We start from the raw sequence: 22,647 nt of genomic DNA on the forward strand, positions 1-22,647 counted from the left end.
ATTTGCAAAAAGACATTGTGGATGGGTGCTTTTCAATTTATTAATTTTACTAAGTGTGGCATTTTTGTGATATTAATATAAGAAAATTAAATTTAAAAAATCTTACAACTTTTATTTTCTACAAAAAAATACTTAACAACTTTTAGAGAAAATTTAATAAATTATTTGTGATGAAATATTAATTCGAAATTACAGATGGAAAAATGCACTAGTAAACTCAGAATGTAACCTGAGTAACAAATATGTAGATATGTACAATATTGAAAAAACTCAATAGCCAAGTGGTAGAGTACTTGATGATGCAAACGTCTCGGGTTCGAATCCCTTTTTTTGGCATATAAGATGTTCAAATTGCATTTAGTAATCAGTATTACATTTGGTTCCATATGAGGCGTGGTTCTCTGACAATCTTATCCCTGTATGAGAAAATAAAAGAAGTGGTAAAGCGTCCCAGGCTTCGCGAAGTGCTCGAACTCGTGACTCAGATGCCATACATCAAAAATAATTTCGCAGTATTTACCGTCTACCGGTTCTCAATCGATTTGACCACGAACATCCAAATTTTTAGAACAAATTAACTATTTGTATCTATTTGGAACAATTTTTTATGTATTTGAGATTAAAATGTCTTCAAATATAATTTTATTCCAAAAACTTGTTCCAAAGAAAATTTATTCTCATATTTCGGTTAGTGGCCGAAAATTTATACTGTCTAGGGGTGAGAGGAAATGATGGGCATATTAATTATCCCAGGGTCGGCTTTTGGGTGCCCCCCCCCCCCGAAGGTCCCAACTCCCAACAGGTTTCCAATATTTTACCGTAATGCGACTCCTTAATGGTGTAAGGAGTCAAAATCGAGGGAATATATGTATATACTGTTCTTTCTGTGGAGTGAAGCAGTAATAATGGATGTATTGAATTCTTGCTAATGGGAATGCCTAGTTCAGAGTATTGTGCCAGCATTATTATTATTACTTTTGAACAATTCATAAGTTTTTTAGAAAGTAGGGGGATATAGACATAGTTCATACGCCATGAGATAATTTATTATAAACCTTATGAGGTTAGAGATCCTTCCTTTTAAACAAAAAGAAAATTCTTATCGTATAAAGCTTCACGTGTACGAACCCTACCTTAACCTAGTAACCAACAATATGCGTCACAATTTCATGACATTCTGCTTTTTAATAACTAAAATTGTAAGATTTTGATTGATTTAGTGATAAGAAACCGGACTTATCCTACGAAAAGTTGTTTTAAATTAATGTGTAAATTTTAATGACCATGAAAGCGAATTCATATTTTAGTGTAGTGGTAGTGTAATAAGTCTCTTAAATTACAATACTTTTGACAAACTTTAAATTGGAATCACTCAGTTAATTTCTAACTTTTTGTATGAAATTTACAAAATTTTCATCCTTTTTACAAATGAAATGATTAAAATGGGTACTCAAAAAGTCATTGGTTCACCAAAACGTCCGTGTATTTTTGAAATATGTATCGCACTGTATTCAGTAAGTGTGATTTTTAAAATATATTTGATCTAATAAAAATTCTTTCGAGGATTCATATAATCAAATAAATGAATTATTTTGTTTTCTCATACCGCTGATTTGTCCCATCTATGTATTATATTACTTTACAGTTTTTCTTAATTTAGGTCAATTATATAAAAGGTTAAATTAAATTGTGAGGCTAGAGTGCAATCTAAAAAAGAACTTTTTTTGTTTCAATTTTTATTTTTAGTTTAACTATTCATGAGTTGATTATTTCTGTTTATTAAATTATTAGAAAGATTGCAACATTCTGTACCAATATTTAATTACTGAAAATGATATTTAGAAGCGTGTAGAAGCTTTGGGAAAGCAGTGTTACCTTTTTGTCAATGAAAGATTTTTGGGCGGTTGGACATTTGTGTTGGAGAGCAGGAATGTTGGACCGGAAAATCAGGATGAAGGTTAAGACTAAAAATAGCTCACGGGTTATTTAAATGGAATGGTTCTTTTAACGCGAGGTTGGGGTTGTATTATTGAATACCTGTGACATTTATAAAAGTAGAATTTTAACTTGATTTTGAGCAAATCGTATCACTGAATTATTATTTTTTTTAATGGAATGGGGAATAAAGAAGAACATTTGGCAAAGAGATAATTTTATTTAGTATACTTTGAGTTAGAAAGAGAGAGAGAAAGAGAGAGAGTGCTTTGCAATTGAATCCCTAAAGATATTAGTGAAAATATAATATTTATCTATTTCTCTTTTGCTGCCACAATTTTATCTTCACAAACGGCTAAAAGGACTGGGCTACCCTTGTACAAAGTTTAGTCGAAACTGGTTGTACGTGGACAGCTCAAGTGCAGGTGGTTATAATGAATTTTGGAAACAAGATCTAAGATAAAATATTTATTAAAAAAAAAATGCAAAACAAAAGAATTCGTGAATGCAAGAATTTTAAGATTTTCTTTTATGACCAAGCGATTTTCTTCTAAAATTACAATAAGTTCTTTATTATATTGCTCTAATTCTTAATTTCTTTCGTATAAAACTGTAAATATTTTCTACACACCAAAAACAAATAAAACTCGTACTATTTTTAAATATTACTTACATTACATTCTTCAATTAACTTTTAAAAAATCGATGATATGTTGAAAGTTAATGAGTTTACCTCTGTAATTATTTTCTGCATTGAATCGCAATATGTTTATAAATATTATTATTATTATTTTATTCTAATGTTTATGCTTTTTCTCATGTAAGTTCTCTTTTTGTATTACATTTTAAATATCATTCTTAGATGTTGAAAATATACTTCATTCATTTCTTAATTGAAGATTGATCACGTTTTGTTTATTTTTTCTCTATTTAATTCCACATATATTGCAAATTGCAATAAAATAAAACTCGTATATATTTTTTTTTAATCTTTATGGATGAGCCTGTGAGAAGATTGCAAAAATAAGTTATAGAATGGGTTTCACTATTTTAACTTCTTTTCTTTTACTCTTTTTTCGTGTTTTATTTTTTATTTTTTTCAAGAATTTAAACATTATTGATTTTTCACTCCCCTATTTATATATGCTATACAGTTATTTACAAATAACAAGTGAATGGAATATGAGGATGCTTATACTCTCCTTTCCTTTCTCTTTTTTTATAGGTTGACAATTCAGTGGCGGATTTTGTGCCCCACTCTCCAAATACACCAAATTACAATCAAGTAAGTTGATATATATATATAAGTTAACATTATTACAAAAATTTCAATTTTAAAGTACTATATAAACATTTAAAGGGATTTGATGATACATGTTATCAATTGAAAATTTGTATGCGGCATTCTTTGTTCTTTCTTAATTGTAGTTTGATGATTCGACATTTTCCCACTTCAATGCGTCAAATTTGGGATCACTGAATCAACAGCAAACAACAAGTTTATCAAGTTCAAGTTTACCGAACAATCCTAGTATAGTAACGACAATTAATTCAAATTCAAATGTGAATGCCATGAGCCCGTCTTCGCCACAACAGCAACAGCAACAGGCACAGGGACAGTCCCAGCAGCAAGCAACAAGTCTTCAGACACCAAATACCCCAACAAGTATTCCGGAAATTGTATTCACAGGTGAGTTTATCAGTTTTTAATAGTTAGAAGGATACTGTTTCAAGGATATCATTATATCACAACGAATTTTTACGAATATTGGGCGATCTTTTGAGCCTTTTGAGCTATTTATAATTTTTATTCAAATTGGTTGTGAACCGGTAAATGGCAAATGATGCGAAAGCACTTTCTAAGGTACAGCATCGAAATTACGAGCATGGAACGCTCTGTCACCCCCTTTTTGTTTCTAGGTAGATAGATACTTCTTGGTAATAAAAATGCAATATTTTTTTCCTTTGTTTTAGACTTTTCGTCAGCAAGTTCTGAGTTTACAAAGGGTGAGTACGAAGGTATCATTAAACTTTACTGAAATTTGATATTTGTGTATTTTACTCTTCTATATTATATTGGCATAATAGTATTCTAATTTAATTTTCTCTTTTGCAATGTCTTTTTATTTTTCAAAAACAAATTCTTTCCAATTCAATGGAAGGTTCTTTCTTTTTGGTAATTTTGGTGCAAGGTTTTTTTTAGATTTTTGAGTAATTGTCACTTTATTAATTTGCTAGTTAGAAAATTATATTTTGTTTTTTTAGTAAAATAATATCCTATGTTATTTTGAGTAGAAAGCTAAAGGAAGTAATATGACTTTCCACAAGAAATAGGTCTTCTGGAGAGATATCTGTACAATTAAGTGTGTCTCTTAATGGATGATGATGGAATGCAGGAAGTTCCGGATGCAATTTTCTCATTTAATTAACAATTTTATTTTTGGTAATAATTTATTTTAATTTTCTTTTCTTTTCTGTAATATCATAATCTGTTTTTTTTAATTCCTCAAGAAATGCTTCAGAATTACAGTCTTATACAGAAATCTTGTTGTGTAGTATAAGATGAAATTCAGTGAAGCGAATATTTCGTAATAAATAAGAAAAGTTTTAAATGAAATATTTCTATACGAAGTTCAAAAAACTTTTCCATTAATATTGGTTTTACATTTGGTTATTTTAAAGACTTATTCACTGATCCACTGATGCCACTAGAGTTGGAATTGGGGCCAATTGACGTTACTGGCTTTCAAATGCTCACGAATCCTAGTGCAACAATCATTGCTGATCCAACTGAAGAAGACAATTTTAGAACGTCAGATTTACACTAAGAAAAAATGATGAGGTGAATAAAGGATGAATAGACAAGGAGGACGAGATGTAAAAAGAAATCGTGAAGTGATAAAAAAACTGCAAAAAGAGAAGATAAAAGAACTTTATCAAACAAAATGTAAAACATTGAGTAGTTATTCTGTTCCTTAGTATTTAGTTTTCTTTTTTATAGACAAAGATGAATTATTTTTTAATGCAAAGACATTTGAAAATTGAATAATGAAAAGCAGAGTTAATCTTAAATTGTTACTATTAAGTTTATGTGCAATTTCGTATAATTAAATACAAAAAAGGAAAATCTAAATATATTTTTTTCGGTTGTTATAGGTTTTGTAACTGTGTATATTTTTAAGAAAGAAAAAATAGTATAACTATTTTTTGTACTAAATATAAAACAATTAAGTAGTTTTTAACATATCTTGGTTTACTACTTAAATTAAGTTTATTAGATTATGACCACTTCATTAATGGAGATAAATATAGAAGTTATTGCTAGAAACAAAAGTGTTTTTTGGGTATATATTCAAATGAAATAATCTGGGTCTTTACCTTTTAAAAGTCTTTCTCAAGAAAAAATTTACACAATTTAATCCTTATACACGTTTTTGGACTGAACTTCGCAATGCCGCTACTTCTAAATATCCAGTTTTGCAGAGTTTGTAATATTGTGTTTCCTGATTAAGCCCCTCCCACGTATTTTAGTTCCCGCCTTCTTTTTATATTATATTAAAATAAAATTGAGATTTTTGTAATTTTAAATGCAACGTCGCTCTATTGAACCACAAACATTTCAATTACGAAAGTTTCATTCACGAGAAAATACATCACACTCCAATTAGATATGAACAAAAATATAGTGTATTGAAAATGTTTTTGCCCAAAAATTATGAATTTATTTATTTCTTGGAAAAATATAAGGCGGCGGATGAAATTTTGGAGGTTCATGTACAGATCGGTCGCCTTTTCTAAATATCATTTGTCGAGTTAAGTCGCCGAATTTTTAATAAAAATATATATGCAAGACATAGATTTAAGAACTATTTTAGTTACATTGAATTGGTTTAAATTTGCGATTACATAGTAAAAATCAGCTAAATCTGGTTGTTTAGCGAGCTTTTAGCATTTCATAATTTGTGGTAATTGTTTAAAATATGAGTTGTATCAACAATTTATGATTAGAAATAAGAAATGAGAGACTTTTCGTTGCAGATGTGAGTTATAAGTACAATAAGAGTCTTCCAAAAATTCGACGGATATTTTCAAAAATTCGGAATTTATGTGAGAATTTTTATGTAATGTGGATTAATTGCCCGTACTTTTTCACAAATCTACGTGGTGACGCATTTTTTTCGTTTTATACAACTATAATGTGTGTAAATATTCAGGAAGCCACAGAGAAATATAGTTCACAATCATCCACAACACGTTTAACATAAATTCACATTGGATACTTTAAATTCAATCGTCTTACGAATTTGAGAGATTCAGATTTCAGAGCAATTTTAGTTTAAAAAAATAGTATAGAAGCTATATAGAAAAAAATAGAATACAATAAAATTAGAAAAGCAATCTCGGATTTTTATGTTACCAGGTCACGATTTTTTTTCCAAACATAAAATAAATTTTAGAATTATATATTTTCATAGGACATGACAAATCCTATGACTTTTTACATAACTTATATAATTCCAAACCATATTAAATAAACCAAGCCCTGAAATGTCTTAATAAAAGTTCAACACATTTACCACTTTTTATGTTTAGTGAAATGGGCGTGGTAATGCTATTTTTTTCTAAATATATCCAACTTTTCTGACAGGGTTATTTAGGCCTCATCCTAGCAAAAGAAATGTGGGAATGGTTTTGTAATCTGATTAAAAATTGACAAATATAGGAGAATCATCAGTTATCATTTTATCGAACACTGAAAATGCAACAAAGCTAAAATTATAAAGAATCTCATCAATTACAGTAGAATCTCTCAAATTCGGGTATTTGTTTGGTACCGACAGAGAGATATTCGGGCGTGAAACTGTTTGAAATCCAATGATTTTATTAAATTTACATACTCATATTTATTGTAAATTTCATGAAAACTCCTCAATAATGCAAGACCGGAAAACTCATAACTAAGAAAAACATGCCAAATTTGAGCATATTTGCTTTATTCAATAATCATAATGAAACTTGAAAAACGTCAACAAGATATCTTTAAATTTAACTGCCTCCCGAATTAAAAAGGACTCGGTCAAAAAAGAACCGTATTAGCGAGAGTTTACTGCATTCAAAGTAAGTTCAATTATTACGTCTACTGGGGGCGTTGCCTAAAATTGTATTTGTGAAGAGCTTTTTCAGGAAAATTAATACCATCTTTTTGCAACGTATGGTATTGATAAAAGTACAGCATTATGAAGAAGTCCAAATTTAACACAGTGGCATATCATTTTTTTTCTTCAAATTTTTGACTTTCAAACCTGTAAAATATGAACATTAAAGAAAAAAGAGATATACAATTTAAATAAAGAAGCACCCAATTCAATAAATGTTATTAAAAATAAAAGTCTTTATCTTGTTGTGTGACAAAATCATACTCTAATACTTCCAACAAGAAAAAAAAAACTGACTAAAAAAGTTACCCCAAAAAACTGATATGTGTAATAAAATATCTTACTGTTGCAGACAAAATCTATTCGATCTCCATTTGAGCAACTCTTTTCCTTTTGAATCGAAGTGTAACGAAAATTTTCGATATTTTTTTTTTGACGGCATGTAATTGTGAAGAATGAAAAAAAATAGATGGATAATTCCATTTTTTTCTGGGTTTACGAGAATGAATTAAAAAAGAAAAAATATTAATGAATAAAAAAACGTGAAAACATATAGTAATCATTGTAATGTGTGACCAATTTAAAGACTGAATTTAAGAAATTCGATAAAAATTTCAGCTACATTTTGTAAAATTCATTCGTAGTGGCTTTAAAATCATTCATCGTTATTCACTCCAGAAAAACTATAGATGAAGAAAATTAATCTTCACAATTACATCTGATAACTTTCTTTTCCTATAAATCATTTATTGACCAAAATAAACATTCACCATTTCTGCCCACAAAAAGTATTGCTGTTGTATCTGTGAGAACTTTAATTGACACGAAATGTTCATTATTTCTCTGGTTATCAATAGAATAATCTATTTTGATTTCTTTCTTCATGTTTTACTCTTCAAATAGTTCTTTTATATGCACATTGTTGTTATCTAAACGCCTCTTTTTGTTGTTCAAATGACATAAGAGCTGTTTTAAAACTTCATTAAAATAATTATAAAAAAAAAAATGAATTTCAAACGATTTACCAAAATTATTACAAAAGAAAACAATGTTAGTGTATATTTACAAATATAATGAACGTTATGAAGAGTCTATACTTCACCAAAATATGGATAGAAGGTATTTGTTCAGAATGTGCTCTGCCCAAAAAAAAATGAAAAAAGTAAAAAAAAAGAAACTATAAAATTAAGACCCCTAACTCTCTACAAGAAATCTATGCATGTGAATAAACATATTTTAAAATGAATCGAATCATTCGTAAATGGTTTTAAAACTTAAGGAAAACATCGTTCTCTATAAAGTGTACATTTTTCCCAGAGGTTGTTGTTTTACGAGAAAAAGTTTTTACCAAAAGTAATTTACATATACCAAAACTAATATTCTCAGTAAAAAAGAAACATCTGGCATTACTTAATTTTGTACTGTGACTTTTTTTAATCTATTATTTTACAGGAAGGCGAGAATTTGTTCTATTGACTAAGATCCACCCAAAAATAATTCATAAGTCACACTTCTTTTGACGAAATGACAGTCGCAAGGCTGCAGTAAATTGTAAAGGTGTGTCTTATCAAATTTTCCTTGTTTTTAGCACTATACAATTAAATTATCCCTTAATCTAGTGCTTCCAACACCACTTGATCTATTTTTTTTATATACAGGGCTTAATTTTGTGATCCAATACTCCCTCCTTGTGAAATATGAAATTAAAAAAAAAATGTTGCAGTATTTTCGAGTTTTACCATGAAATTTTTCTCTATCAACACTTACATTCAACGTTATTAACATTTTTTTTAAATAAAGAAAAAGGGAATTTAAAAAATGAGAAGATTATGTATAAAAAAAATATTCTTATATTTAGTGCATTCGCAATTCGGCCAAAATGACATATATTTACATAATGAAGAGAAAAAATAATGAGGAATACTTAAGCGAGGAAAAAAGAACTTTATAATGTATTGAGAAAAAGTACCACTGATTTATATTAAATTGTAAATTTAATACGTTTTTTATAAAATCAATTACTTAGTGTATTATAATGAATAAAAAAAATTAACCATTATACATGAGAATAAAAAGCGTAAAAAATTATGTAAGATGATGAGAAATCCCTAGAGACGATTTTTCTATCGTTTTTTTTTGCATCTCAGTCAAAAAAAACTTTTTTTTCGCTACAGTTTTTTTGTCCTTTAATTCTTACAGGTTATACTCAACACAAAAAGCACAAGAAATTATATAACCAGAATGGAGTCAATTAAAGAAAGTAGATAAATTTAGAGGCGACGTCATTGGAAACATTCATTTATTCCTTTATCCTCTCAACAAAAAAAGAAATCACGTGCTAGAAGAGAAAAAATCCCTCGAAAAAAAAAACTTTTTATACTTAAAATTAATTCGAAGAGATATTTTTTTATTTAAAAAAATATATAAAAACATGAAAAGATGAAAATATTTTTGAAGAGTATCCCTCTTATAAATCTTGTATTTTTTCAATATCTTGCAAAATTGGAAAGCGGTAGTATTTCTTTGTTTTTGTTTAAAAATACGTGCGCACAAATTGCTTTCTTATAAAATTACAAAACAAAAAGGATAACAAGTAAATGAGAAGATTTTATGAAGATTACTATATATAAATGAAGTGTTGATGAAAACATTAAATTTTACTTATATATAAATCATAAAATAAGAAAAAAATCAATCTGAATGTATGAGTTGTTGTCATATTTTGTAAATAAAATCAAATTTTAACGATATATGTATTTAGATTTTATTCCTTTTAAGATTTTTTATACAAATCACCTCTCTAATGTCTCTAATCAACCGTTTGTTCAAAACCTTATTTTATCTCAATTCTTTTACCGCCCAAACTCCCGTCAAATAATATCTGCAGATATCTTTAAGATTTCTGTAGAGAAAATCTACACCTCTACAGAATATCTGCAGATAAATTCTGTAGATATTCTTACGAATTTTATTTGGGCTTGGGACAAAATTCGTCAGAATATTTCGGCAGATTTATGACGAATCTCTGATGAATTTCTGTAGATATTCTGTAGATTTTTTCTACATTCCAGACTTTCCAGACAAGATGTGTCAGAAGAGATGGAAAAATTTTTCACTGAAGTTTGCAAAATTCTATAGAGTTATTCTTAGTGATATCACGGTGTTTATATAAAATAAAGAATTCTGCGACGCCGTGTTACAAGTAGAGAAAAGTGAAGTGAAAACTTTAAACAGAGTGTCGACCAAAATTTCGTGTTTTTGTATCATTCGATTGGTGATTTTTAAGAAATTAGTATTTTTGCTCGCAGTTTTTTTACTTATCTAAAATGTGTACTCGGTAATGCTTGTTAAGCAGAGCATACAATTTTCTTTATAACTTCTACAGTTTCTTCATAAATCAACAATATTTTTGTGAAGTAATGGAGGTTATGCAGATTTTCTAGGGAGAAATTCTGCCGAGAATCTGCAGATTTTCTCTGAATGTACTAGAATATACCGTTAAAATTCAAAAAACCTCCGAGTAAAATCGGCAGGTAGAGCAATGATTTGACGGGCTACGCGTTCGCCATTATCCAGGTTGTAGTTACACCACCTGTTGGAATATTTAAGCACCACTTCCAGAGCTCTCCTTCCAGTGACCCAGCTGGACAAGAACTCCAATAAAAAACCAAAACGAATTTTCCTGAAGAAAAGATTAGGTAATTAGAAAGAATTTTTACTTATTTAATTGTATATCAAGTCCCTAATTTTTTAAATTTAGTAAAAGAAAATAATTATATAATACACTTTTTTTTAATTTTACACATTTTTTCTAGTTGGATTCAAAATATATTGTATTGTTTGCTAAATATAAATATCAATATTAGTAGTTAATGCTTTGTAACAAGGGTAACAAGTGATCAGCTGGGCTGTCTTCCAATCAGACATTTATGTTTTGTGCGGTGTTCTTTTGAGTGCGTGCAAGGGTGCCGGAGATTTTTTTCAAAAAACTATTTTATTTGATGAAAAATCTAGACAAAATAAACCAAGTTCGGGTGCTTATGAAACCACCGATTCCACAATAGCGAAATTTAAGGTAAGTTGACTCTTTTTTGGAAATCATTACAAAAATAGTTTTAGTTTGCTACCTACTTGCGTCTTTGATGGCTCCCTATATTGAAATCCATTTTTCTCATTTATTTCGCGGCTTGATCTTTAAAATATCCCTTAAAAAACAACCAATTCTCGCTAATTTTTCTTTTGTCGTAGAAATGTAATGCAGCACTGCAGTATTTGTTGCAGAATTTGCAATGAACGAAAAGTTGAGGTTATCTCAGCTCTAATGGTGTGTTCTTTTCTTATTTGGATTTCAGACGGGCAAAGGATCATAAAACAATTCCTTGAAATTCGTATTAGTTTTTAGGGCAAAATTGCATTGTGAAAACATTATGTGAAAAAAGATGATGTCATCTTCTTGCATACATCGAAACTCCAGAGACTCCTTCCATTGATCATGGAAATTATCTTCCATTGGAATTAATCGCACAAAAAATGCTTGATCCTAAGGGTTGGTTGCACTTGCACCTACTGGTTGAGTAAGAGAAATAAGAGGAGTAAAAGAACCTCTGAAATGGAGTTTGCTTTGGCTATCATGATTTAATCATAATTATTTTCGAGGATTATTGAAGTTTCCCGGCTCTTCACATGGAGATCAAACTACTTTTTATCTCTACTAATGGCCTTCAAATGTACATTCAAGAGTAAATTTAGTACAAATTTAGAAAAAAATTGGAATCTTAGTATTTTGCTAAGGATCATCTCTCTTAATATGTTAAGAGCTACTTTATAAAGGGTCATACTGAAATTTGGTACTCTCAATCTGTATCCTTTTGTGTACCCGATTAGGTAAGGTATTCCGCATCCTGCCTCCTGCCTCATTTTGTCTAGAAAAATTTGAATAGTTTTCTTTATCACATTTAAATAAATTCACGATACACATGAATTTTATTTGAACGATGATGTAAAGTTAGGTGATATTAAAATTTTATTCCTATTGTTAATATTTAGGAGAATTGTACATCGCGTGAATTGCAAGTCACTAAGCGTAATCCTTAGGGCGGAAGTGTACTCAGCAACTGGGAAGGGGTGTTAAATTCTTATATAGGCGCTATCATGTAAAAATAATATGTATCAAAGAATTGTGATTTTTTTTAATCAGAAAATATTGCACTTTTAGTTGTGATTCTTTCAAAAACACGCTTTATTTTGAGTATAATACAATGCGTATCATAAATTAATTATGTTTTAAAAAAAAGTGCCTCAGATTTTTTTTAATTTAGTATCTCGTGTGCTTTCTAAAAGCTGTTATTTTAGTAAGCTTCACTGCTCTTAATTTTTAAGAACATGGAACTGTAAATCAATAATTATCAGATAAATAACCCGTTGTTAAATGTTTTGCCGGTAATAATATTATTAAAAAAATAATCTTAACTTTTATAAATTTAAAATCAATTTCGAATTATTTTGAGCATAATTTTCACGATAACAATTTATATAATGTATACGTAGTAAATGATCCATCTGTTTATTTACTGCCAAAAATAGTAAATAATTTTTACTATCTACAAGATACCGTAAATCTGCGCAAACCTAATCAATAATATGCTTTTTCTCGTTTTTCGCTTTACTAAGATTTACAATGGTAGACAATACGATGAACCACTTTGAAGAACAGCCAAACAATCTGTTTCAAATAAATGTGAGTCCATTTTATTGTTTTTATTGTTCTGTTTTTGTTAATCAAAATAATATATCTGTTTTTTTTCTTGATACAGACAGAGGAATTGCTTATGGCTACTGTAAGTATAAGTGGATTAAATATTGTCAATACTGGAAAATCTTCTAACCAGTATTTCTTAATATTGTTCAGGAAATGGGGAGCCAGGAGGCGTACAATGCTGTAAGTGATAGCGATCGAGATCTCCTTAAAATGCATAGCTCAATAGGGGAATATTTACAGATTCAGGGAATTTTTGATCTGGGAAATTCTCAGAATGTGAATCAATTGATGCTGCCTCAGGATACTAGTATGCTCAGGGACCAGAAACCCGATCCAGAGGTTAATCTCTCTGTTTCCACAAGCCAAATTGATAATTTTAATTGTGATGATCTTTTCCTCTGTAGCACTGGAATCACTTTCCCAGGCTTGTCGAGAACTCTGGTACCTGTGACTTTGAATTGACTATCCCAGCTCCAAGTAATCAATCGAATTGGTCGTATTCTCCTTCGTTGAAGAAACTTTTTATCAAAATCAACACGTTGCTGAATCTTGAGGTGTCCTACAAAACATCTTTTGCAACCAGGCTTTTCTGTCGTGTTATGATCGTTTATCCAGATTATCCATACATGCCAGTGGTTCGATGCAACAATCACAAAGTCATCAATCCAGAAAGTAAATAACTGCAAAGTGGTACATTTGAAATGTTATTAAATTTGTTTGGTTTTCTTTTTTAGAACCTGGAAGAGAGTCTCACATAATAAAGTGTCCTCATGAAGGTGTGGAGTATTGGGGAACTAAGGATGGTCAGACTTTCATTAAACGTCTCGCATTGATCTATCCTTTGACGCAAAATATTAAAACTGAGGAGGATAATTGGGTTCGAACTTCAGTGACGTTGGAGTTCGCATGCCAGAATTCTTGTCCTACGGGCATCAACAGGAGAGCTACTGTTCTTTTCTTTACACTGGAGGATGAACGGTAAGTGATCAATATTTAATTTTGTGGCTCGATCTCTGCCGAAACAGCAATATACCCCTCTATTTCTTAATCGCTCCAAGTTTTTACCTTCCATCTCCTGGGGTTAATTTTGTAGATTTTTTTTTCATTTCAATACATTTTACATTTGGCGTATATTTCGTCTACACACAATATAATTTATAAATTTTGCCACCGAAAACTGTTTGCTCGACGTGATTTTTATCCCCAAAATTCAACTCAAAATTGTAAATGTAAAGAATCTCAGCTATAATTTATCAATCTATAATTATAAGGTCCACAAAAATATTTTAACTGTGCTATCACACTTGGATTTTTTGAGTTTGATAATTCAAATTAATTTTCAGATGAATGGTTCCTATCTTTTATTTTACATTAAAAATCAATTAAATTGATAGTACTACGATACAAGTTTAAATATGTTAAAATAACTTTTAAAATGTTACAATTGCTCATTATTTTCCTTATTTTCGATTTTCTTGCAGTTGAACAAGTAGTCTTTTCAACCAAATTGTTCTTATTAAATTCTTTCACTCATTAATACTACTTATGGGTAAAAAATACAGTGGTTTAGTGATAAACTTGCATGAAGCTTCAGTTTGGCGAGTAATTCATTAAGTTCATCTAAAGCCATTCGAAGGAAATATGTGCCTTGAAATATCCAGTTTTGTTGACTTCATACGGATTTTTATTCAAACGGTATGAGAATCACTTCATGAGCCCTTTGCCTATAACTCTTCTGGTTTTGGGGATCCTTCTGCATAACAGATAAGTGACTTGTAAGACTATCATACATTTCTGGAGTCATTCACAATCACAAATCTCGCGGCACTATATAAAAATCAGGAAATTTCGTGCAAAATGTGTCCTGGCTGTGAGAATTTTTAAGTAATTCTAGAAATATAAATATTTTATAGCTAGAAATTGTTAGAAAATGAAGTAATCGAAATTCTGGAACTCATTCTAAAATTCAAAAATTCTGTGGATTATTATTAAATTCAGAAAATTAAAAGAAAGAACATTTCACAACTTTCACACCACAAGGTACCAGGCTCCTACTTATTAGGTCTCTAATTATTCCTTTCTTCACCTATGGGGCTGAATTATTTTTCAGCGCCAGTGTTGAGACGAAGGATCGCCTGAGCAGGGCATTTAATTCTTGTGTGCATTACGTTTTTGGGTTGCGCAAATACGATTATATTTCTCCTTGGATTGATCAATCCTTGGCCTTCCTCTTGTCCCTTATCTGCAGACTCGTGCTGTAGACTTTGTCGCTCGATTATTGTACACTGGTGGGCCACGGTATCTCGCGGAGTTTGTGATGGCTGGATCGTCCACTAGGGCTTCGTGTCTCCGTGTGCCGCGTTTGGGGTGTCGCATTCTCCGCAACTCCCTTTTTGTAGAGGGAATTATTTTATGGAATAGCTTACCTTGTGAGCGGAAGAGGGAGCTTATCCTCAGATTTGTGGCTACCACTGAACTTCTTTGTACAGAAGACAGCTTGTTCTATTTATTTATCAATAAATTGAATTGGATTGAACATTATTATCTAAACACGCGCTATAATGGATAATGGATAATTACATAATTACATAGACTTGCTTACGGCAGGATTTCAAATTCTTTGACATTCCTACAATACTGCCTTAATCATCCTAGCAGATAATGAATGTTTAGTTTTCTTAAACTTTGCTTGCAATTTTTTTCTCGTGTTTTGTCCTTATAGAACTTTTATTATATACTGCTTTTTACGAAAGATTTTTTTTGTTAATTTTTTGACAAATTTTACTACAATATATTTGATTTTTTCTGTATATGTACTTCAATTTCAAAAAGAAAAAGCACCTTAGGGAGGGGACGAATGGACCCGAAACGGGTAAAATTTCCACTCTGTACTCTTTACATTTTTTACTCTTTGTTATTTCGGAAAAAAAAACAAATAAGGGTAAGGTAGAGGAATAATTTATTACTATATACCCAATAAAAAACACATCTAATAAATTGATGGTTTTCATTAATTATTGCAAAATTTTAGAATTGTATTACAAATACTGATCAAAAACTTTCATTTTAAAATTCTTTAAGTCGAAATATCGAAAAAATTACAAATTTATTTATCTATACTATATATCGCGTAAATCTTTAAGAGTTAAAAAGACAATTAATATTAGAACACAAAAAGAGTATGTATGTTAAATTGTAAGAGTATCAAAAATCCAATCAAAAATGAGTCTCATGATTTGAATTTATTATGAAAGAGCGCGAATTTAGACATTCTTTTATACGATTTGAGCGCCATGAAGTTGCGGGAAATATTGCAACTTCCTGACAAGCAAATGTTTTCTCTTGGTTTATGTTTTTTGTTCCGCAAAAATAATTAAAATATAAATTTTTGGTGCAAAAACTGAGAAAATGGCCCACGTGCAATACGTAGACGGCCTTATACGTGAATATATGTTGTTTAGAGGTTTTTCCAACTCCTTGAAAGCCTTTGACTTTGAGTTGAAGCTGGACAAGGACAAGAGCTTCCGCGTGGATAAAATTGTGGATAAAATTAGCCAGAGTATTAATCAGTCAGATCTTGGGGCTCTCAGAGACATGTGGGCCCATTTGGATGGAATACTTTTCACAAAACTTGAGCATTCCTATACAGTGGCTGTGAAGAAGATTGAATCTGGAATATTGAAGCTCTACTTGGTGATAGCGTTCAGTGCCAATAAAATGGATAAAATCACGGATTTCTTTGCTAAACTAGCTCCAGAGCTTCAGAATCAGCCAGAATGGAAAGAATGGTTTCTGTTTCCTTTTTGTAAGAATCCGGAGGAGCATCCAGTATTTGGAGTTTGCTTCACTAAACAATGGCAGGATACTCTGATGATATCTTTTCACAATTTCCTTGCCACTATATTTCAATGCATGCCGCAACCAACTCTTATTAGGGCTGAAACGGAGGCTTCCATGATAAAGAAGTTGCAAGATGAAAATGCTGCTCTCAAAAGTCGCCTTCAGTCGCTCTCTATCAACAACCCACAGGCTGCTTCCTCAAGTACTTCAACATCCCACCAATCACGAATCTCTGCATTCACTGACCAGAAGTCCTACGATTCTAACCGTCAGCGAACTTCTGGGTCTCAAACTTCTGTTAAGGGAAATATTCCACAGAATCCACTGAATGATGTTGTACCCTTTGACATTCCTCCTCCAGCTCACATCATTGATGATTTCTACATTATTGCCCAAGAAACTCTGAATCTTGGCCAGAGTGCTGATATTCAAGCTAAAGGATTTAAATCACTCATCAGAAACATGAATATAGGAACAGGAGGAAGTCCAGTTCTCGGCCGGAAAGATGAAAGAAACAAGAAGAGGTCTGGTAGTGTTGGGAGTCGCACGTGGATGCACAGGGAATAATTTATATTTTATAAAGAACAAAGCATTGTCCAACAAAACCTCATATATAAATAAATTATCTAAAATCATCACATATTTTTCATTTTCAACAAATACAAATTTAGGACTACTAGTGCCCGATCTTTTAAATTCTATAAAATACTAACTATATATGTAAATAAAATTAAGATATTGTAAAAATTTATTGAAATTCTTAAGCATACTAACTATAAAGACGACACACTCTTTACGGACCGATAAATAAACAATAAAAATGAAACTAATAATCAAAACCAATGAAATTTGCTACATTTATCATTGAGAAATTCAACAGAGTGAATTTTGTGTATTTTTTGCCTCAATGAACGATACAGACGAAAATAGACGAAAAATTTAAATAATTTTTCTGACACTACCGATGAATGATATTTTTCATTCCAATGAAAAATATTATGTATATATAGTTACTCTGTGTCAAGAGGTTTCTCTAAAATAAAATAAAAATCATTTATTAATTCGGTTATCCTTAATATTTATTACATAGCAAATATATGAAGATTTGAAAGAAATATCCTAGTTTTCTACAACCTTCTACTTTGCGATTACGCACAAACATTACAAAGAAATAACTTCAGGTAGTCAGGAAAAATGATTTTCTCTATGGGTCACGGGGGTCATGGGTGACTCAGACCCAATCGTCCTTAAAAGGTTAAAGAAAAAACATAAGATAGAAAAACAATCTCTGCGCTCATCAGGACAACTCACTATAGATTTAACAAAAAAAAAAACAATATTTTCTATTGACAGGACACATTTAAACTAAGGATTTAACTCTTTCTCATCTTTTGGGACTCTGAGGGTACGAAATGAAAATACGGAATTTCTAGAATATTACAATTTTTGTACTATTTGGAATTGATAAAAATCCGATTCTTGTGAATAAAAAAAAAACACAAACTGTAAAGGTACTGATTTTTGCTTGCTAGATATTTTAAGGTCCAAAAGAAGCTAAACAAAAAAGGAGTGGGATAGTGTCCCACCTTTGGGAAGTGCTCAAACTTGTAATTTAATTTTGTAACTAAGTCTGTGATTTAGATGTCTATGTTTATGGTCCTTGGGTAAATTTATGTGAGGTCCTCCAAAGGTTCAAAGTCGCTAGTTAATCATTTAGTGCCTAAGCCTGATAATGGACAGACGAATCTGAGGAACAGCGTGACATAACTTCTCATAAATCGAGTGATTTGCGAAGATTATGTTAAGAAAAGTGATTCCCGGAGGAAGGTAGAAATTTGGGAGGGGTCTAAAAATTGAGGAATTATAAAACTATTATCTTGATAGAGTTCGACCAGTAAATAAAATGCAGTCTTGAACAGAGTCCTTACAATTACTATATCAAACTTGTTAAGTTTGGTAACTCTATAACTTAACACAAAAAGAAATTTGACTTATTACTAAATTGTTAATTGTGGGTATTTCAGTGGCCAAATTTACGGCCAGAGGATGATCAACTTCAAAGTTTGTACAGTTCCGAAGAGAGACAGAAGCCATGAGGAGTCTCATCCGGACAAGAAAAGAAAATCCTCATCCAGTGGATCCTGTTCAAGCGGTAAAAGACCATGCAGAGCTCCTGAAGTAGTGCCTGTTAATGAAGCAATGATCAAATATAATGAAGAGGAAGACACACCCTCAGTGCAATGTGAGAAGGTGTCAAGTGCAGAGTCCCTAGTCAATGGGATTTCATGCAAAATCACCATGCCTGATGCTGCTTCGATGAAGAATGTTCTGCATAGTGCTTACAATGAAATTGCTGGGAAGATAGTAAGCGATCCGGAAAACAGTCAGCGCTTTGGGAAGTTCATCAAAATGATAAAGAAGCAGCAGCGTAAGTATTTTATTTTTGTTAATTTTTCTTTAGCAGTTGTTTTATCTCTAGGTGTTTGTCTTTTACAGAATCTCTGCCGTCACAAAGTAATTTGAACAATTAAACTGCCATGTTATTTTAATTTAAGAGAGTTTTGAAAGATTATGGGTGCTATTGGAGATTTTAATTTATAATTACTTTACAGACAGTGCATCAATTTTTTTTACATGCATCCGTATTGAGTATCTGTAAGACATTTTAATAGTGAGAAAATAGAGGCATGTAAGTATTGCTAAGAACATGATAGAATGATTAATGAGCAAGAAAGGAATGGGAATGAATTATTATTTAATTCATTCTTACATTAGTATTACAGAACTTTATTTACAAATTTACTTTCTCAAGTCTCTAATAGCACTCATGAAGAGAAGAGCTGTGGAATTTGCAAATATTTTTTTGCGTTTACTTAGATATATTTGTCTATTTTTTTTTGCAAAGGTGAGAAGAATATCTATTGATAAGATATGAAGCCTCTACATAAAATTAGTTTTTTAAAATGACATAAAATTAAATAGCTTTAGTACCTTAACAAAACACAATTGTGAGATGAAATTGAGTGTATTCAATTTGCGTCAACCTTAAGCAATTTATCTTAAGTTCAAAAGATTCTTATGACTAAATTGAACAGTTGAGCTATTAAGATGAACTGTATTTTTTTAATTTTTGTTGAGAAGCAATTTCTCGATTTCTTAAGAAAAAAAAATAATTTAAAGGGAAAAGTGTAAGAAAACTTTTCTAAATTTATATGTTTATTATAGTTTTTTTAAGTTTCATAAAGACATGAAGAAATATATATCTAGATATACAATGATGATGGTTTTACTTTAGATACCTGACCCGTCCTCTGCCTTTTTTTGCACTCACAAATCAAGTGGATCTTCAGCTTCAACACGGTGTCCCTATATAAAAATCTTTCGAGTTAATTAAATTAACCTGGAAATGTCATCATTAGAGCGTGCGGAATGATCCATTTCTCGCGTATCCCAGCAAGTTCAATTTACTTCAAATAACGTAGGTAAATTACGTGTAGTGTGCCTATTCATTTAATCATCCCTAAAAATGGGTTTTCAAGGTCAAATATTTAATAAATCTTTAGATTTAGAAGAGAGTTAACTAAGGAATGTTTAGGTTCATTGGTCATATAATCTCTGAGAAGTCTGACAGAGAAATACCAGTTTTGAACTTACAATAAAATTTTATCTACGAAGAAATTTCCATCACCTTTGTGTGGGACTTCCTTGCGACATTATTTTCCAGTTTTTTTCCGAATTCTTTTTCCTGATTCCCTATAGAGAGCTACGGGATATTTTCCCTGAGATGTAGTTCCAAGTAATGAATAACAAAAATAATAGACTTCCTTTGCCTGTTTTTCCTAGGTACTTGATGGAGAATTATTCGGGGAGATGTGGGGTATCCCTTCGTTTCTCCAGGGAGAGACCTTGTCAGGGAGTTCATTCAATTTTGTCAAAGTTCCGATTCTAAGTATCACATCATTTTATTTTCCAATGTCTGACAGTCGTTTTTGGCTTACACGTTAGTAGTTCTTTGAACCAATATACTTAGAAACTGACCATAGTTTTCTCTGTCGAGTCGACAGGCCTGGCCAGCGTCTATAAAATTTTGCCCATGATATTTCCGTCCTTTCCATGGATAAGAAGATATCTAGGATAATAATGATTTTATACTTATATTCGGAACTTTTGGAAAATTTGCTATTTAATACAAGAATATTTTCCGTAAAAATTGATTAAAATTTTGTAATGCGCTATTGGGTGGCCAATGTCAAGTTTTTCAAGTGCTCAGAGTGACCTTCTGGTTGCGCAGAAAGTGTCAAGATTGAAAATTTTTATTGCTCTCTCACTGTTTTCACTCCCAAGGTGATGCTATTGTGGCTTTTCTGATCTCACGGTTGATCGTGACTCTCTGGGGAGATCCCTTTAGTCTCACCGCTAATTCAAAGAGCTGCGCGGGAAAAAAGGTCAGTGTCGGATGGAGACAATTATTGTTCCATTAGCACTCTCACAGCCTATTATGACTTACTTTCAATTGCATGAAAAAAAGGTGTCTCAATAATTGATGCCCATGTTGGAGGTAAATGAGACATTTGGAAAAATTAGTCAGACTCACCTTCCATACCATGCCCAATTGACTGTGACCCACAAATGAACTCTCACGTAGATTCAATAACTTTTTATTCAACATTCTTTATATGATTGTTTACAATCATTTTACAGGAGAGGAGAAACAAAAAAATGATAAAAGAAATCCAACTTACAAAGTAGAACTATATCCTATAACTTTAAAGAAAAGACGTATTTTAATTTTGGATGTTATGATTTGTTTCACTACAAATTTCCAAAAGTAAATAAATTATACAAAAAGAATTAATTTCTTAATAAAAAGCACATCCAATTTTTGGTTATCTTAAATGATAGAGTATTAAATGATATATCATCTGTATTTCTTAACATTTGACGTCTGTCTCAGATATTTCTACTATATAGTTATTTTCACGATGCAACATCCCCTAACTTATGTTGTTCTGGTATTTTATTGCCACACTTAATCAAAAAATTTACAAAAATTTTCATTCTTATTGATTCAATTTTTAATCAAACTTACATACAGAGAACCTACTTTATATATTTACACAATTTATTATAAACATTATTTATAAAAAGAAATTTTACAATTGGTAATTTAATAAAACTTTTTATATAAATTTTTACACACTTTTAGCAATCCCATTATTACAATTTAATATTTCATATAGTGTTTATAGATCGGATGCTTTTGAATGTTAATGGCAAACATAGCCCGAAAACATTGTCCATAGCGCATAAAGGAAGAGCGAGAGAATCGCGCCTTTTAGCAGTTGATGGAACCAGTAGAATCTGCAAAAAAAATATTAGAATTAGATCTAAACTTACAGTCACGTTAAAGTTTACAAAGTTTATTTTTTGTGAAGAGAAAAATTGCGGTGCACTCTTAATTTTCTTACTTTTAACTAAATTTAGTGTCAAAAAGTTCAGATGAGCTTATTGTATGTGAGATTTTTAACGTGGGCCTACCCGAAGTGCATAATCTGATTTGGAGGTGAAGGAAGATGTTATGCAATAATTTTGAATCAGATACACGGAGCATTCCCAGGTTCAAATTTTATTGTTATAAATGAGATAACTTTACAATATAATTAAGCATTGAATTTCCATATTTATGGCATTATTATTGATCGAGAGACTTGTTTGTTTTTTCGAGGAGTGATTTTCATTTAGAATAGATTTAAAATTCATTGGGTTTGATGCTTTTAACCCTTTATGGATGAAACACTTTTTACGGACCAAGAATCAACAATAAAAATGAAATCGATAAACAAATTTTGTGAAACGTCTTACATCTAATATTGGAAAGTCCAACAGGGTCTGATTTGTGTATTTTTGCCTCTAAAAACGATAGAGACAAAAAAATCTAATAATTTAAATCAATTTTTT

General features: G+C 30.8%; 4 protein-coding genes across 19 annotated transcripts in view; 3 read left to right on the plus strand and 1 right to left on the minus strand.

Annotated features, from left to right (window-relative positions):
• LOC129798757 (CREB-regulated transcription coactivator 1) overlaps nt 1–9,839 on the plus strand; it is a 43,855-nt gene extending 34,016 nt beyond the window's left edge. For 4 of the 13 annotated variants that reach the window (XM_055842092.1, XM_055842085.1, XM_055842088.1 and 1 more), the window contains 4 exons: nt 3,161–3,220; nt 3,364–3,625; nt 3,910–3,954; nt 4,618–9,839. In XM_055842092.1, coding sequence (XP_055698067.1) covers nt 3,161–3,220; nt 3,364–3,625; nt 3,910–3,954; nt 4,618–4,763 — 513 coding nt within the window. In that variant the 3' untranslated portion in view covers nt 4,764–9,839. Of the gene's footprint in view, nt 1–3,160; nt 3,221–3,363; nt 3,626–3,909; nt 3,955–4,263; nt 4,379–4,617 lie in introns of all 13 variants that reach the window. The other 9 variants (XM_055842093.1, XM_055842086.1, XM_055842089.1 and 6 more) reach the window with 5 other exon arrangements.
• Nucleotides 9,840–10,992: 1,153 nt separating this feature from the next.
• Nucleotides 10,993–19,964, plus strand: LOC129798760 (tumor protein p73). Of its 4 annotated transcripts, XM_055842097.1 has the most exons (10): nt 10,993–11,166; nt 11,444–11,665; nt 12,762–12,828; nt 12,905–12,928; nt 13,000–13,029; nt 13,090–13,188; nt 13,254–13,521; nt 13,584–13,827; nt 18,714–19,117; nt 19,186–19,964. In XM_055842097.1, exons 2-10 carry the CDS (start codon nt 11,622–11,624, stop codon nt 19,218–19,220), a joined length of 1,215 nt encoding a protein of 404 aa, XP_055698072.1. In that variant the 5' UTR covers nt 10,993–11,166; nt 11,444–11,621; the 3' UTR covers nt 19,221–19,964. The 4 variants fall into 4 exon arrangements, with proteins under 4 accessions (XP_055698072.1, XP_055698073.1, XP_055698074.1 ...); XM_055842098.1 differs by lacking the exon at nt 11,444–11,665; XM_055842099.1 differs by lacking the exon at nt 10,993–11,166 and having other exon boundaries at nt 11,448–11,637.
• LOC129798764 (WD repeat-containing protein 91) lies at nt 14,338–17,324 on the plus strand. Its single transcript, XM_055842105.1, has one exon. It carries the CDS (start codon nt 16,258–16,260, stop codon nt 17,254–17,256), a length of 999 nt encoding a protein of 332 aa, XP_055698080.1. The 5' UTR covers nt 14,338–16,257; the 3' UTR covers nt 17,257–17,324.
• A 1,370-nt stretch (nt 19,965–21,334) lies between the features above and the next one.
• LOC129798758 (fatty acyl-CoA reductase wat-like) overlaps nt 21,335–22,647 on the minus strand; it is a 39,012-nt gene continuing 37,699 nt past the window's right edge. The window contains exon 10 of the mRNA XM_055842094.1: nt 21,335–22,050. Within this exon, the coding sequence (XP_055698069.1) occupies nt 21,957–22,050 (94 nt within the window). The 3' untranslated portion in view covers nt 21,335–21,956. The remainder of the gene's footprint in view (nt 22,051–22,647) is intronic.

This window comes from Phlebotomus papatasi, chromosome 1 (assembly GCF_024763615.1).
Source record: "Phlebotomus papatasi isolate M1 chromosome 1, Ppap_2.1, whole genome shotgun sequence".
NCBI lineage: Eukaryota > Metazoa > Arthropoda > Insecta > Diptera > Psychodidae > Phlebotomus > Phlebotomus papatasi.